The sequence below is a fragment of the Giraffa tippelskirchi genome, chromosome 5 (genome assembly GCF_054371585.1).
Source record: "Giraffa tippelskirchi isolate mGirTip1 chromosome 5, T2T-mGirTip1v1.2.pri, whole genome shotgun sequence".
NCBI lineage: Eukaryota > Metazoa > Chordata > Mammalia > Artiodactyla > Giraffidae > Giraffa > Giraffa tippelskirchi.
In genome coordinates, this window is record NC_137279.1 from 155,874,004 (window position 1) to 155,890,017 (window position 16,014).

At 40.6% G+C, this 16,014-nt stretch overlaps 1 protein-coding gene across 14 annotated transcripts in view; it reads right to left on the minus strand.

Moving 5' to 3' along the window:
- Positions 1-16,014, minus strand: part of RAVER2 (ribonucleoprotein, PTB binding 2) — a 169,460-nt gene that overhangs the window by 119,604 nt on the left and 33,842 nt on the right. For 4 of the 14 annotated variants that reach the window (XM_081486557.1, XM_081486556.1, XM_081486558.1 and 1 more), the window contains exon 1: positions 9,988-10,431. The exons of 1 other annotated variant lie outside the window; for it this stretch is intronic. In XM_081486557.1, coding sequence (XP_081342683.1) covers positions 9,988-10,212 — 225 coding nt within the window. In that variant the 5' untranslated portion in view covers positions 10,213-10,431. Of the gene's footprint in view, positions 1-7,844; positions 7,976-9,987; positions 10,432-16,014 lie in introns of those variants that run through there. 9 more of the 14 variants (XM_081486568.1, XM_081486565.1, XM_081486570.1 and 6 more) reach the window with 6 other exon arrangements.

Here is a 16,014-nt window from a genome sequence, read left to right on the forward strand (position 1 = left end):
GAAAGGCTACCCACTCCAGTATTCTGGCCTGGAAAATTCCATGGACTATAAAGTCCATGGGGTCTCAAAGAGTCGGACACAACTGAGTGACTTGCACATGAACGTTAGAACTTTTCCGGAGAGAGGGTTTACAGCTTTCAACCTATTCACAAGCCATAAACAGTTGACTGATAGAATAATTATATGTGAATGGAGTTCACTGCCAAAAAAGCTAACGCAGTCTTACAATGCAAAATGTGTTCATCTTATAAACTAATCCTGAAAGCCTGCCATGTGCCAGACACATTAACAGAAGCATAGCATTTTAGAACAAATAGGTGGGTAGTCTCCTTCTGTTTTAAGCTTCCCTTGGAACAATGTGTCAGCTTCTAGGTTAAACACTGGTGACACCGAGATAAATATTACATAACCCTTGTCCTTTGAAACACTTAGGATACAGTGTACGTATGGGAACTACAATCATAATACAGTGTGGGTTAAGAATATAACTTTGGAATCAAAAAGACATTAGCTTTTCTCCACTCTACCAATAAGCTGAATGACTGTACAGATTGCTTGAAATTAATTTTGCATCTCTGTTTCCCTATCAATAAAATGAGAATTAAAAAATGCTGATCTTACAGCCTTGAAAAAGGGATTAAATATAATGCAAAAGCAGCATAGTGCCTAGCAACAGTTGTTTAGTTGCTAAGTCCTGTCCAACTCTTTTGTAACCCCACGGACTGTAGCCTGCCAGTTTCCTCCATCCACGGGATTCTCCAGGCAAGAATACTGGAGTGGGTTGCCATTTTCTTCTCCAGGGGATCTTACCAACCCAGGGATTGAATCCACATCTCCAGCACTGGCAGTCAAATTTTTTACCACTGTGCCACCACAGCAGGCCTCCAATAAAAAAACATTATTATCATTATTAAAGAAATTCAGAGAAAAGAGACTTTGCTCCAGTTGAGGGATGACAAGGAGATCTCAGCTAGACTATCATACTCAATTCTGTGTGCCACATTTTATGAGATCCAACAACAAAATGATAGTGGTGTGTGTTTAGAGAAAAATAAACAAGACGGTGAGGCAACTCAGACTTATGTTCTAAATCGAGTGGTTTGAAAGAAGCGAGATTATAAGTTAAAAAAGAGAATACCATAATTTCTCCACACTACTAGAGGAGAAAAGTTGGATCAAGAAATCAAAATTTCAGAGAAATAGATTTTATATATTTAATATAAACAAGACATTTATAACAACAAAATCTGTCTGAAGATGGAGCAGATATCTTACAAAGCAGTGATTTCTTTGAGACTAAACGTGTTAAAAATGTGCTGGAATCCATGTGTTTAGGACCCTGAAAATTGTATTCATGCAATGCAGGAGACCCGAGTTCAATTCTTGGGTTGGAGAGATCCCCTGGAGGAGGGCATGGCAACCCACTCCAGTATTCTTGCCTGAAGAATTCCACAGACAGAAGAGCCTGGTGGGCTACAGTTTATGGGGTTGTGAAGAGTCAGACAAGACTGAGCAACTAACACACTATAAAACAAAAGGGTTACATAAAACGTCTTCTACCATCCTTTCCACTAAGGTTTCATGCTTTTTAAATTAAAATTCTGTATTATTTAGGATACTACTGGTTGTAATAACATAAGATCCACTTGGAAAAAGAAAAGTTATGACAAACCTAGATAGCATATTAAAAAGCAGAGACATCACTTTGCCAGCAAATTGTCAGCAAAGGTCCGTATAGTCAAAGCTATGCTTCTTCCAGGAGTCATGTATGGATGTGAGAGTTGGACCATAAAGAAGGCTGAACACCAAAGAAATGATGCTTTCTAACTGCAGTGCTGGAAAAGACTTTCAAGAGTCCCTTAGACAGCAAGGAGATGAAACCAGTCAATCCTAAAGGAAAACAACTCTGAATATTCTTTGGAAGGACTGATACTGAAGCCCCAATACTTTGGTCACCTGATGCGAAGAACTGACTCATTGCAAAAGACCCTAATATGCTGGGAAAGATTGAGGGCAGGAGGAGAAGGGAAGTTAAGAGTCTTGCATAACTAAGAAATTCAAAGGCAGGTCAAGTTTTAGACACAGTTTGACCAGGGTTCTAGCTCAGCTTCTCTACTCTTTTTCCTTCCTTCCTTCCTTCTTTCTTTTCAGGTCAATTCCCCTTTGGATGTCTGCTTTGTCCTCATAATGTCAGCTGAATCAGAGCAATGAGTCTCTGCATTCATATTCCATGCAAAGAAAGAATTACTTACCTTAACAACCAAAGTCCTAAGCTTATTATACTAGGCTGAAATAATCACCGTGGCCAAGGGACTACCCTGTGCAGACTGGCATAGGTCCAGGTTATTGCCCATCCTTTAAACAATTCCGATGGCAAAGTGAAGAATTCCATTCATTGGTTATGTCACTTTCACAGATGGCGACAGAAAGCAAACCCAGTCAAACCACATCACTAAATAAGGGACGGGTCAGTCCTCCAAGAAAGATCTAGGTGCTATTAGGAAAAACAAGAAGAAAAAAGGAGACTGAGCAGGTAGGCAACAGCATCAGGGTCTGAGCAAGAAACAGATGGCACACTCAAAACTTAAGCAGCTGGAGAGAATTTTTGAAAGAGACTATCTTCAAAAGTTCACAGAAAGCCCATGGTTAGCAACAGTCAGTCCACTACAACCCCCAGGGCTAATAAGGCAAGGGGAGTGACTACAACCACCCAGGTAGCCTAGTTCAATGAAAGCGAAAGTTGCTCAGTCATATCTGGCTCCTTGCGACCCCATGGACTATACAGTCCATGGAATTCTCCAGGCCAGAATACTGGAGTGGGTTGCCATTCGCTTCTCCAGGGGATCTTCCCAACCCAGGAATTGAACCCAGGTCTCCCGCATTGCAGGCGTGTTCTTTACCAGCTGAGCCACCTCTAGTTGCATATAGAGACCCATTGGAAAGAAACTGTGACCTTTGAAAGAGGAAACAAGTGAGCTCCAGGTAACCTGGAAGATAGGGATCTGGCTGAATAAATGCCTCACTCTCTCTCTCCCCCACCCTTTGATCTCCCACTAGAGGTTTGGCCAAATGCAATCAGAAACCAGAGAATGAGAGAGCCCTGTTAGTGCAACCCACAGTAAAGTCAGCCTCCAAGGACATAAAGCAGGTGATAAGGGTGGAGAAAATCTGGAGAAACAAGTGGAAGATATTCGGCATAGCAACCAAGGATGGTCTTCTGCAGATAATCATGAGCCAAAATTGATAATACAGACACGTGTTCTAAGTGGTCTGATCTTCCCACTTCTCATTCAGTAACCCTCACTGAACACTATCCCCTGTGAGTAAGGCAACTGCTTCTTAGGCCAACGAAGTAAAAACACACCCAGGATTTCTAATAAACAATTATAGATCTTTAAATTTATAGATGATTTGGTTTTCCGTATTTATATTTTAATATTCTTTCATTAGCCTGTTCTAGCTGGGCTAAGCACAAAGCTTTTTGCCCACAGATAAGACATGAGTCCTGGAGACCCGTAGGGGTTACTGGCTCTAATGCAGGGGACAGTAAGTGCAAATAGAAGAATCAAGAGACAAAACTCAGGGTTAGTATCCCTGTTAGCAGCAAGAGCCTTTGATTGGAGTTGATCTCATTTAATGCTGCCCTGATCTTCTGAATCTTATTTATTTAAAGAACAGTTCCCTTAAATGCAGCCCCTTCTTGAGCATCTCACATAAGACACAGGTGTGCCCATCAATGACTGGAAGCCTGAAGTCTCTGCTCCAGCACAAAGCTAACCAGATATTATTGTACTATTTAGAGTAATCTTACACTTTAGAAGCATCATAGCTTAAATAAATGTTAAAATGCTAACCAGCAAAGCTAAATACCACCTACTATATCCCTTCTATGGGAAAACATGTTGCAAGTTCAAAAATAACTTAAAAGCATAACTAATTCATTAATTAGGGAATGGTCTATAAAGCACCTGAAACTTCTCTAGATTGCTCGTTAACACTCAGCATTGTGATGCTAACTACAAAGTACTCCTCTTCTCAAATGTGTTTTTAGAGTAAGAATAAGCATTGCTGAAACACTTTTTAAGAATTTCTGCCAAGACTAGAAGTTCACTGAGCCAGTGGTGTCCCAGAAATGTAGAAATATATTCTTTTAGCAGCTTTCAGTGTCCTTGTTACACTGGAACACAGGAAATATGTAGAACCCCTAAGTCAACGGTGATTACACTAAAAAAAGAAAACACGACAGGTAACTTTTAAGTAGTAGAAACCACTACACTAAGAAAAGTAACTTTTGAAGTAAGCAAAATGACACCCTCAATAAGAAAAAGAATACTTTCACAACGTAAAAACATACTAGTATTGTCAGGAAAAAGTGATGAATAATAGCCCCAGCTTAAAACGAGGCAATAATTACTGAATATACTGTTAGAGAAAACAAATAAGGTATATTTTTAAATCCCACAGTTAAAGAACACAAAGCATGTGAGAAAACTCTATTGGTTTCTGACTAACATAAAAGAAAAGCGGGAACAAATAGCATTTAAGGAGAAAATCAACCAGTTTCCTACATTTGGTGGTTTGTTATTCCAAAAAGTGCTACGCTTTCAAATGGGCCTCCATGAATTAACCATCAAGCTTCTCAATTGACTACCATAATAGAGCACTTTGAAATCAAAGTTCAGTTCAGTTCAGTCGCTCAGTTGTTTCTGACTCTTTGTGACCCCATGGACAGCAGCACACCAGGCTTTCCTGTCTATCACCAACTCCCAGAGCTTGCTCAAACTCATGTCTATCGAGTCGGTGATGCCATCCAACCATCTCATCCTCTGTCGTCCCCTTCTCCTCCTGCCTTCAATCTTTCCCAACATCAGGGTCTTTTCCAATGAGTCAGTTCTTCGCATCAGGTAGCCAAAGTATTGGAGTTTCAGTTTCAGCATCAGTCCTTCCAATGAATATTCAGGATTGATTTCCTTCAGGATTGACTGGTTGGATCTCCTTGCAGTCCAAGGGACTCTAAAGGGTCTTCTCCAACACCACAGTTCAAAAGCATCAATTCTTTGGCGCTCAGCTTTCTTTATGGTCCAACTCTCACATCCATACATGACTACTGGAAAAACCATAGCCTTGACTAGATGGACCTTTGTTGACAAAATAATGTCTCTGCTTTTTAAAATGCTATCTAGGTTGGTCATAGCTTTTCTTTCAAGAAGCAAACGTTTTTTAATTTCATGGCTGCGGTCACCATTTGCAGTGATTTTGGAGCCCAGGAAAATGAGGTCTGTCATTGTTTCCATTTTTTCCCCCATCTATTTGCCATGAAATGAAAGTTACTAATACCCAAAGTGAGACAACAGTGTTTTTTCTATTTACCAATCCTGGCTATTAGCCCAAGCACTTCATATTTTCTAATTACACAATGTCTTTGAGATTTTAAAATAAATACAACAAAGACAAAATACAAGCATACGATATGTAAGAAAGAAGCCTGAGTGAACTCAAACGATATAGGAAATAACTACCACTGTTTCTCTATTTTGAAACCCTAGTAACAATGCTACTGAAACAGAATCAGGTTAGTCATAAAATACACACAATTTATAGAAATACAATTTAAAAATCCACATATTAGGGCACTACCTTAACTAATCAAAATTCTAAAGTCAGAGTTGCAAAAGACTATTCACACATATAGACACACACATATACACAATGGCTACAGTGAATAAGAATCAGTGTTCACAGCATCGTTATTATTCATTATAAATAATGCTAGTAATTACTGTAAATATTAGTCATAATAAATCAATCACTACAATTACATTAAAAACACATATATTCAAAGACATAACTATAAATATCAAATCACAGTGGCATGGAGTACTCAGGGATTGAGGTAGCTTTAAAAAATTAGAGTTGAATCCAGGGCAGGACAAATAAAAAATGAGACTAGAAATGTAGGCAGGGGCCAAGTCACAAAAAGCTAGAGCCTCACATTTCTATCCTAGTATGTAATGCTTCTCAAGTGATGTCTGAGTACTCCATGGTAACACCAGAGTATGGAAAATCACAGGATAAAGACAATGGATCTTCCTTAAGTGTCAAGTTTATGAAAAAAAGATCTGGAGGGAAGTTAACTGAGTTTAAGTCATTGTTTTTATATTAAATCCAACTTTACTAGAACATAAAATCAATGTGAATTTTTCAGACAGAACATGAAGCTTCAAAGGAATTTCGCTCTTGCAGTAGGCTAATTCAGGTTCACTCTTCCTTACAATTTGAGGAAAAGAGCAAATAAGGGAGAATTGAAGGAAAATTTGAGAATTAGTGCTGGGAATGGGAATGTGGAGCCAAAGATTTGTTGTTGTTTTAATAGGAGAGTGATATGGTCAGATTTGTGCTTTGGGATGCTCTCTCAGGGAAGTGGAACAGTGTATTATGGGCTAAAACATAAAAGATAGCACAGTAATGAGAGTAGGCAACAAACAGAAAAGTTGTAAATTTGTGCAAGAAATGAAAAGGATATGAGCCAGAGTAGAAGCTATGAGAACACAGAGGGCTGGGAGGACTCCAGAAAGCATACGATGGTTACCAGGCAGCACCTGACTGATCGCACGGTAACTATTCTTTTGAGAACTTATTAGTTCTCAAGGTGTTCATTTTTTTTAGAGCAAGTATTTCTACTATTGTAAGGTATTTGATATTTGTACCTTTAAAAGCTCCCACTTAAAAATAACATTGTATGTCTTCTAATCATAGGAAGAGTATAGCTGTGGGATGCTATTGTGAATCTCTTATGCCAAAAATTAAACAAAACATGAGTAAGATTTAAGAAAACTGTGTTTAATTAAGAAAATGTCTATGTTTTCAAAATGTTAAGAAGAAATCATTGAGCTCCTACTGATCAATCACCAACACAGCGTTTCTAGAAACATGACTATACAGTTTGATAACTTGAGTTAGGAATGACTTTGATCCTTAATGTGATATTACCAAATAAATGAATGAATAAACATAGCTTCTCCTAGAAAAGAACAAGAATTTGAGTATTTAAAATATCTCATTGCTTAGAAACTGGACAAAAAGTAGTCTTTTAACTTTTTTTAACCATGTTAGTCATTTCATAAGGAGTAAATAGGAGTTTATCTAGGTGATATTGGCTAAACAATACAAAATAAAATTAAACTTAATCCTTCACTAGTAAGTTGACAGTAAAATGCAGCCACTAGGTAAAATCAGAATTAGAATTGTTATTGGAAATAAAACATAAAACAATCTTTGCAGAACACATTCATGGAAATAATCCAACTTGAGAAGTAGATCAAGTAAATGTTAATTTTATTGGGCTAGTAAAAATAGCAATTCTTAACTTTAATATTCTGAAGAAAAGTGTCTTTTAATTGCTTTTAAAAATTAGCGTATTTGGTCTACTCATTTATGTAACACAGACCATTGATAGTTATGATTGTGATCAGAAAACCTAGGAACAGTACAAGTACTGAAGACAATAGAAAAAAGAAAAAAAAACACTACTCAAACAAATGTTATCTGTAATCAAACACTGATCTGTTTAAATTTTAAAACTGCATTATCAGAAATACTTAAAATATTTCATTATAGAAATGATCATACAAAAAATAAAGACTAGGACAAGTCTGGAAACTAGTATTTCAGGTGTTAATAATAGTTTGTTTTGTTGCTTACAGATGAAACTCTTTGGTTCTCAAAAAACCTGGCATAAAAATTTAACTCAACATAAAAATTTAAGATATTTTACTTGCCAGTAAAAGATTCATCTACATATACAGATCTTATATCAATTTCATTTGATAATTTATGCTTACTACCTTATCGTTGTTGTTGGGTCACTAAGTCAAGTCCAGCTCTTTGCAACTCCATGAACTGCAGTAGGCCAGGCTTCCCTGTCCCTCACTTTCTCCCAGAGTTTGCTCAAATTCCATCTATCTTACAGAAAATCCTAAAATTGAGATTACACATAAATTCATAACAGAGGGAGACTATCTCAAAAATATAAATCAGTGTAATTTTCATAAAACTCTCTCCATCACTAACAAGTAATTAACTATTCCTTTTATTGGACTCTGTGATATATTTTTTCCAAGTCTCTTAAGACAAGCGATGAGAAAGATACCAACAGCAAAGGAAAAATAGAAATGTCTAAAATTTATGGTCCAAATATTTTTAGAATTAATGCAAAGAAATGTGATAGCAAAAGTAGCTGACATTCTACAAAGGAAATCAAGACACTCCTCTCTCTTCTAGATTACCTACACATAAAACTATTTCTTCAACTTTTTTTTTTTTAATGTTATCTGCCTTTTCCAGGCCTCCCTCTTTCTGAGCTCACTTGCTGCCCTCTCTTTGCGTGGGCACGGGAAAGTTGCTTCAATGAAATCAATCCATTGCAGTTGTCCTTACAACATTACACAACATTACCCGCCTGAGGGGAGTGGACAATAATGGAAAGAGTTGAAAGAGGGATGAGATGTACCAATACTGGCAGAGACTTTTTTACATTGCTTTTTTGAAACAAAATGGCCTTTCATGCATATGGGTTACAAGGTTACATGCTCACATTTATTGTGAGTGGCTATGTAAGATCTAATTACATAGCAGCGAGGCACTTGTCTCATTATTGAACGGATCTAACGGAAGAACCGCTGCAATTATCAATAGGCAGCCCCCTCGGAATACCACGCATCCCAGTACAGGAGGGAGCTACACTAATTGCCTCAAATCTGCAACCACCAGGATAGCCCACCCTCCCCATCCCCACAAAATATAGAAATTCTAGCTAAATGTTAAATATACGTGAACATCTAGACAATTAAGAAACCCTGAAAAGTCAAAGAAATTCGGGGGTTTTTTGGTTTCAAAAAATGCATGCACACAGGAAAAGACAGTATTTCACGTTAACAGTGGTTATCTTTAAGTATCAAACATACAGGTGATTTCTTTTTTATATATATTTTTTTGATGTGGGCCATTTTTAAAGTCTTTATTGAATTTGTTAGAATATTGTTTCTGTTTTATGTTTTGGTTTTCCAGCCACAAGGCATATGGGATCCTAGCTCCCTGGCCAAGGATTGAACCTGCATCCTTTGCATTGGAAGGTGAAGTCTTAACCATTGGACTGCCAGGGAAGTCCCCATACAGGTGATTTCTATCCCACTCCCACCCTCCGTTGCGCTTCTTTGTGTTTTCTAGTTTTCTTACAACGAGCAAACAAGCCTGTTAATTTGGCAATCCAGGAGGCGGGGGCGGGGGGGGGTGTAAAATCAATTAGATGCAGAGCTTAAAGCAACAGTTAATTTGGTTCAAAGACACAGAGAAGCCTATCTTGAAGCCTTCTCGGAGTCAGTAAGACGGCAGCAAGGCTCCCCAGAGCGCAGCGATAACCTCTATAACCAGGTCTTAGCAGACTGAAGGGACAGAGTTGTTTCATACAAACTCGGGCAAGTGCTCCAAACAGCAGCAAAACTCACTCCTAGCTCTCCCGTGACCCCGCCCCCCAAGGCACACCCACGTCCCGAGGACCCTGCGGGACCCTGCGCCCGTCTCAACTTGCTCCCGAAGCCTTGGTTTCTGTCCCCTTCCAACCCAAACTGTGCTCCGCAGCCCACCGCCACTCTCCTTCACCTACTCCCCCAAACCCTTCCCGCGACACACGATCCTGGAACCGGCCGGACTTAGAGACAGCGCTCCGGGTTCCCGTGACCTTGGAGAAGCCCCTTCGCCTCTCCGAGCCTCAGTTTCTTAACTTGCCTCCCTCGCGGGGCGACCGCGGGCTCAGAAACCGGGGGGCTCTGCAAAATCCACGGACGGTGCCCGTAACTCTGCACGACCCCTCCTCCCCCGGACCGGTCGCAGACGCCGGGCACCAGCCTGGACACCTAAGGGGCAGCTCTGCTCTGCAGCTGCTGCGCCGGAGCCCCCGGGGACGCGTCGCCTCGCAACCCGTCCCCGTACCTGGCAGCTGCTGTCCTGGGGCAGGTTCTTCACCAGGATTTTTCTGCGGTTGCTAAGCTCCCGGCGCATCCGCTGCAGCCGCGCGGCGACCTCCTCCGGGCGCAGCGCCGCGGGCTCGGGGCCCCGGGCGTCGTCGCGCGCCTCGGCAAAGGGGCTCGGCCCGCGCGGCCCCGACCCCGGCGCCGCCGCGCCCCCTTCGCCGCCGCCGTCTCCCGCCGCCGCCATCTTCCCGGGCGCCCCGCGGCTGCGGGCTCCTCGGAGACTCGAGGGAAAGGGAGAGAGCGAGCGGGAGGAGGCCCGGGCGGGGGCGAGGCGGGCCGAGGCCGCAGAGCGGGCCCAGCCGCGGGGAGGGGAGGAGACGGGGGACGGAGGCGGCGCCGCAGCCAGCAGCCGGCGGGCGGGAAGAGGAAACCTGAGCGCCGAGGAGGAGCCCAGAACCACCTCGCGGGAACCTCCCCTCGGGCCGCCAGCCCCGGAGCACTGGAGCGCCCGCCCCTCCCGCCCGCCCGCGAGGGCCTCGGCGCCGCCCCCCGGACACCTGTGCGGGCGCGGGCGGGCGCGCTGCCCTCCCCGCAAGGCCCTAGGGAACGCCCAGGTTTGGACACTAGGTATGCGGCCCTTTGGCACCGGCTTCCCCGGGGGCACTCGAGCCCCAAGCGCCTGTCCCCGCGCGGCCTCCCCACGTGACACCGCAACTGTCCCCGAGCTCCCCTCGAAACTCCCGCGCTGGGAGAGCTCCGGGGCTCAAGACGCGCGTTCAGCCCCTCCAAGCCCGGGGAGGCCCCTCTCCACCCCACCCCGAACGGTGACCCTTCCGCTCTCCTCAACGTGTGCACATTTGGCAAAGAAATTAAGAGTTCGCAGTGAAAAATAAAATGTGAGGTTTTCTAGGGAGTACAAAGAAAGATGTTCCGGAGGCAATTTTGTATATTTGGAAAAACCTGATCGCAAATTCTTTTCCTGGCTGTATCTATGAGAAAGCCTGTGCCCTTGACCCGTCCCTCTATTTCTTTTGTACATTTCCTAAAATGTAAAACCTGGATGGTTGCATATGCAGTGCATAAAGGGGTGCCGAAACAAAGACAAATGGAAGACGATCCGTGGCAGAGGGCTGGAGAAAACGCTACTCGGAACATTATTTTAATTGAAACTTGGAGGGAGAGTAACATTTTAGAATTAAGTCAGAGTGATGTTATCACATCAAACAGTTGGGAAGCCTTAGACTGGCACCAGCCCACATAACTATGAGCAAAGTGAAACATGCATCTTAAGTTCATGGCATACAAATACACTCTCAAACAACAACAAAGCCTGTTTAATAACAATAATGTTATTGCGTTGGGGTGAAATATTTTCAGTAAATGTCACCAAAAAGTAAAAACAAAAAAGATTTTTACGAAACATTCTATGTGTTCATAGAATGAGCACATCCTGTGTTCAAGATTATGTTACCTTGTGTCCCCACAACTGTTTCATTTCCACTTCACAATAATTCAATTAGGTAAGTTTTATTTTCCTCACTTCACACGTGAAGAAACAGGCAGGTTGCTTAATTCTAAAGCCAAACGCTTTTAATAACATAAAAAGACTCACCTGTCATATCTGCGTCACAAAATAAAGATTGCTGACATTCCTGCATTTATTCTCTGCCAACAAACATTTGCATCATTAAAATGATTCTGCACTACACCCGTGTTCATAGTAGCACTATTGTCAACAGCCAAAGGGTAGAAACACCTGAAAGGTCTACTAATGAATAAACTATAGCATATGTACACTGCTGCTGCTGCTGCTAAGTCACTTCAGTTGTGTCCGACTCTGTGTCACCCCATAGACAGCAGCCCACCAGGCTCCTCTGTCTCTGGGATTCTCCAGGCAAGAATACTGGAGTGGGTTGCCATTTCTTTCTCCAGCATATGTGCACAATGGAATATTATTCAGCTATATAAAAAAAAATCAAGTACTGCTACAAGGTGGGTAAACATCCAAAACATTATGCTAAATGAAAGAAACCAGACAAGAAAGGTCATGTTATACAATTACATTTACATGAAATAGTCCAATAAGTAAATCCATAGAGACAGAACTGAAGCTGATAGTTACCAGGGGTTGAGGGAACAGGGAATGGGAAGCAACTGCTTAATGGATACAGGTTTCCTTTTGGGGTGATGAAAATGTTTTGGATTTGGACAGAGGCAGCAGTTGTCCAATATTGTGAAAGTACTAAGTAAACACTGAATAGTTCACTGTAAAATGGTTAATGAGTTTCATCTGATAAAAAATGTAAATGATAATCTAGAGTTTACAGCTTTGTTATCTACTTTTTATAGTATATTTTCAGAGCCTCTTTCTATGCCAGTATAGTTGAGCATCATTTTTCATGGCTGCATATTATTTTATTGTGATAATTACCATAATTACATCACTAATTGCCTAGTATTAGACATCTTTATCTACTGTACACCACACTGAGATTAATATCCTGTGTCCATATTTGAAGATTTGTGATTTTTCCACAGAGTAAAGAACTAGAAGCACTATATCTTCATTAGTAAAACAAGGATATATGAAGATTTTGATATGTATTTCCAAACTACCTTTCTCAGTTTTCCCCACATCACAAACACTGTATGCGAGTGCTCATTTTCCTGCTTGCATCCATGATAATTTGATATCAAAATAATGTCTCATTTTGGTTTTAAATTTTATTGCTTGTGGGATCTTAGTTCCCCAACCAGGGATTGTTGAACACTTGGCAGTGAGAGCGAGAAGTCCTAACCACTGGACTCCAGGGAATTTCTAAATTTTATTTTTTTGATTAAAAGTTATGAGTTGTAAGCTCCAATTAAGTGCTCTTACAAAGAGCTGAGAGACTTTAAGATATATATTCTTTAAAGTGAGGAAGAAACATGAATAGACTTAGCATTTACTCAGACCTTGAGTCAGTCATTAATTTTGAGAACATATATTTATCTAAATGAGTACCATTTTCTTGACAAACATTTTAAAATGTCTCTTCTGTACTAGGCAATATATACAAAGGCATTAGGAATACAGAAATAATAAAGTTTCTATATGATAAGGACTCAGTCTTGAGAAAAAATTATGCAAGAATTAAATATGATAAATATGCAAGCAGAAACATCAGGGGCTGCCCAGGAAAATAGTGATCTGGGTCTAATTTTAGTGTTTTTTGCCTTGGCTGAAAATATTTTTCTAATTGCTTTTTTGGTATTGACTTCAGAATTTATGACAAATTCTTATGCATAATTTCTGTGGTAGTGAATGTTCATCCCTTTGAGATGGGTTTGATTTTTTGAACTAATTATATGTTTTCTGAAGCCATGTCTGGTGAATGAATCAGGTGTTGATTATGCTCTTGGGATTTTAATTATGTAATTGGGGTTTTTTTGTCATAAGTGGGACATAATTCAATGTTATCAAGTTATTAAACCAATTTTATTAAGTGGCTACATGGAATTGATCCCACTCAATAATATTACCGTGTCCTATAGAGCGGTGACTTTAAAAATTTTTTGAATCAAACCAGTGGGAAACATGTATACCACAGTGGGAAATATATCCCTTACTGGGAAATATAGGGCTTCCCTCAAAACTCAGTTAGTAAAGAATCCACCTGCAATGCAGGAAACCCCAGTTCGATTCCTGGATCAGAAAGATCTGCTGGAGAAGGGATAGGCTACCCGCTCCAGTATTCTTGGGCTTCCCTTGTGGCTCAGCTGGTAAGGAAACCGCCTGCAATGTGGGAGACCAGGGTTCAATCCCTGGGTTGGGAAGATCCCCTGGAGAAGGGAAAGGCTACCCACTCCAGTATTCTGGCCTGGAGAATTCCACAGACTGTATAGTCCATGGGGTTGTAAAGAGACAGACATGACTGAGCAACTTTCACTTTCTCTGGGAAATGTATTTTACCTTACAAACCAGTAAACACACACATACATACAACTGAAACAGATTTCACAAAACAGTATACCCTTCCATGGAGCAGCATACTCTAGTATTTTTTTTTATTGTTTTCTATTCCACTTTTTAAAAATTGCTGGGGAAGAGGGTGACACACTAAATTGATTTCATGTGCCGCTAATGAGTCCTAACTCATTGTTAAACAGTGGTCCAGGTTTCAAATCAACTATCTTCCTTCATTACTTTGGCTCAACTGTTTTCCAGGAATTCAGAGAAATAATAGAATCTGTTGATTTTAAATTATTTAACTGAACTGATTATTACTGCCACATAAAAGGATGGAAATTGCAAAGACTTGGAAATGCTGCTATACTTCCCAAGAGTTCCTCTCATTCCAGGTTTTAGCCTGACTCTTTAAATAGCAGCTTCCGTGATAAACTAAAGGAACACTCTAATCTGAACCTGCAGTGAAGTACAATTATCAAGCTGCAATGTATTTACCAATACCCACAGGTATTTACCAATGCCCACAGGTAATTATCATGAGCTATATAATTACCTTGTTCTTAACACATGAGCCGTGTGCTCACTTTTGCCTTTATTTTAAAAATTATTGGTGGCTCTTTTTAAAGCACTGCAATTGAGCAAAATGTTGGAAAGTTTTAATAAGTCTCAGTTAATAATGATAATAATATAGCCCCTGGTATCCAAACAAAATCTCATGTGACAATGTGATGAAAACAAATATGTGAAAACACCTTGTAAACTGTAAGAATGATACACTTTTAGTGACCGTTTATTTATTCAGTGATATATATTGAGGGCCTACAATGTACCAGATACTCTACAGCACAGCAGATTTGATTGACTTTTATTTAAAAAAAAAAGGCCTTTTCCCTGGGGGAAGTCATTGAAATTAAGAATTTGTAAATTCAGCATGAAAAATACTATGAATATGATACTCTTAACAACATAGATGACTGATTTTGATGCAGGGTAAAGTATCTTGAGGGGTTTTGAAGAACAGGTAACAGTCTTCTAGATAATAAGGGGCAAGTACTGAAACAGGGAACAGAGGGAGACCAAAAAGCATCAAAGGGACTGGCATGCCCATGGAACAGTAAGTCTGGTGCCAGTAAAAAATGTGCTACTTTGGGGAGAGTAGCAGGAAATATATGAGAAAGGTAACAGATGTCATTCCATTTTAAGAAGTTGATTTCATTTTAAGTCACCGCTTAAGTATGGCATGAAAGGCAATCCCATAGAGAAAAGGAATATCAGAGGCTCCTAGGCAGAGAAATTACATGATCAGATCAGACTTAGCTTTTTCAAAAACAATTCTGACAACAATGGAGAGGCATCATGTCAGGGAGGTCAACTGGAAGCCTTCTGAGACAGAGTGAAAGCATTCGAAGGATTTATATGGAGAAGAAGAATAAAAATAAGTAGATTAAGCTTTCACGTAGATCTTAAGTGTATAGAGCTTTACATGGGTTACCTAAGCTTTCGGTTTTTTTTCTTTGTAAACTCTATAATCAACTCATGACATAGTTAGCACATACTTATTAACCAATGAGGAATGAAAGGCAGAGAGGGTAACCTGTCCAAAGTTACACAGTAGGCAGGGGCCCCAGGATTCCAATGCAGATCCATCTACTTGAAGCCCAGGTATGTATACTCGTGTAACTGTAGCTGGAGGAGGGGCTGCACTTATAAGATTTTTCTGAGAGAAACACAGTGGAATAAAGTAGAAGCAGAATCCAGCAGTGGACAGAGTAGGATCTGGAGTTAAAATATCTGAATTCAATTCTGTGTAACTGGAATGAGTTATTTAAAGCACAAGAAAGTGAAAAAAAAAGTGAAAGTGTTAGTCACTCAGTTGTGTCCAACTGTTTGCTGCCCCAGGGACTGTCGTCCGCCAGGCTCCTCTGTCCATGGGATTTTTCAAGCAAGAATACTGGAGTGGGTTGCATTCCCTTCTCCAGGGGATCTTCTCAACCCATGGATTGAACCCAGGTCTCCTGCATTTCAGGAGGATTCTTTACGATCTGAGCCACCAGGGAAGCCCTCATAGAGCATGAGTAAATACTTCAAATATGCCAA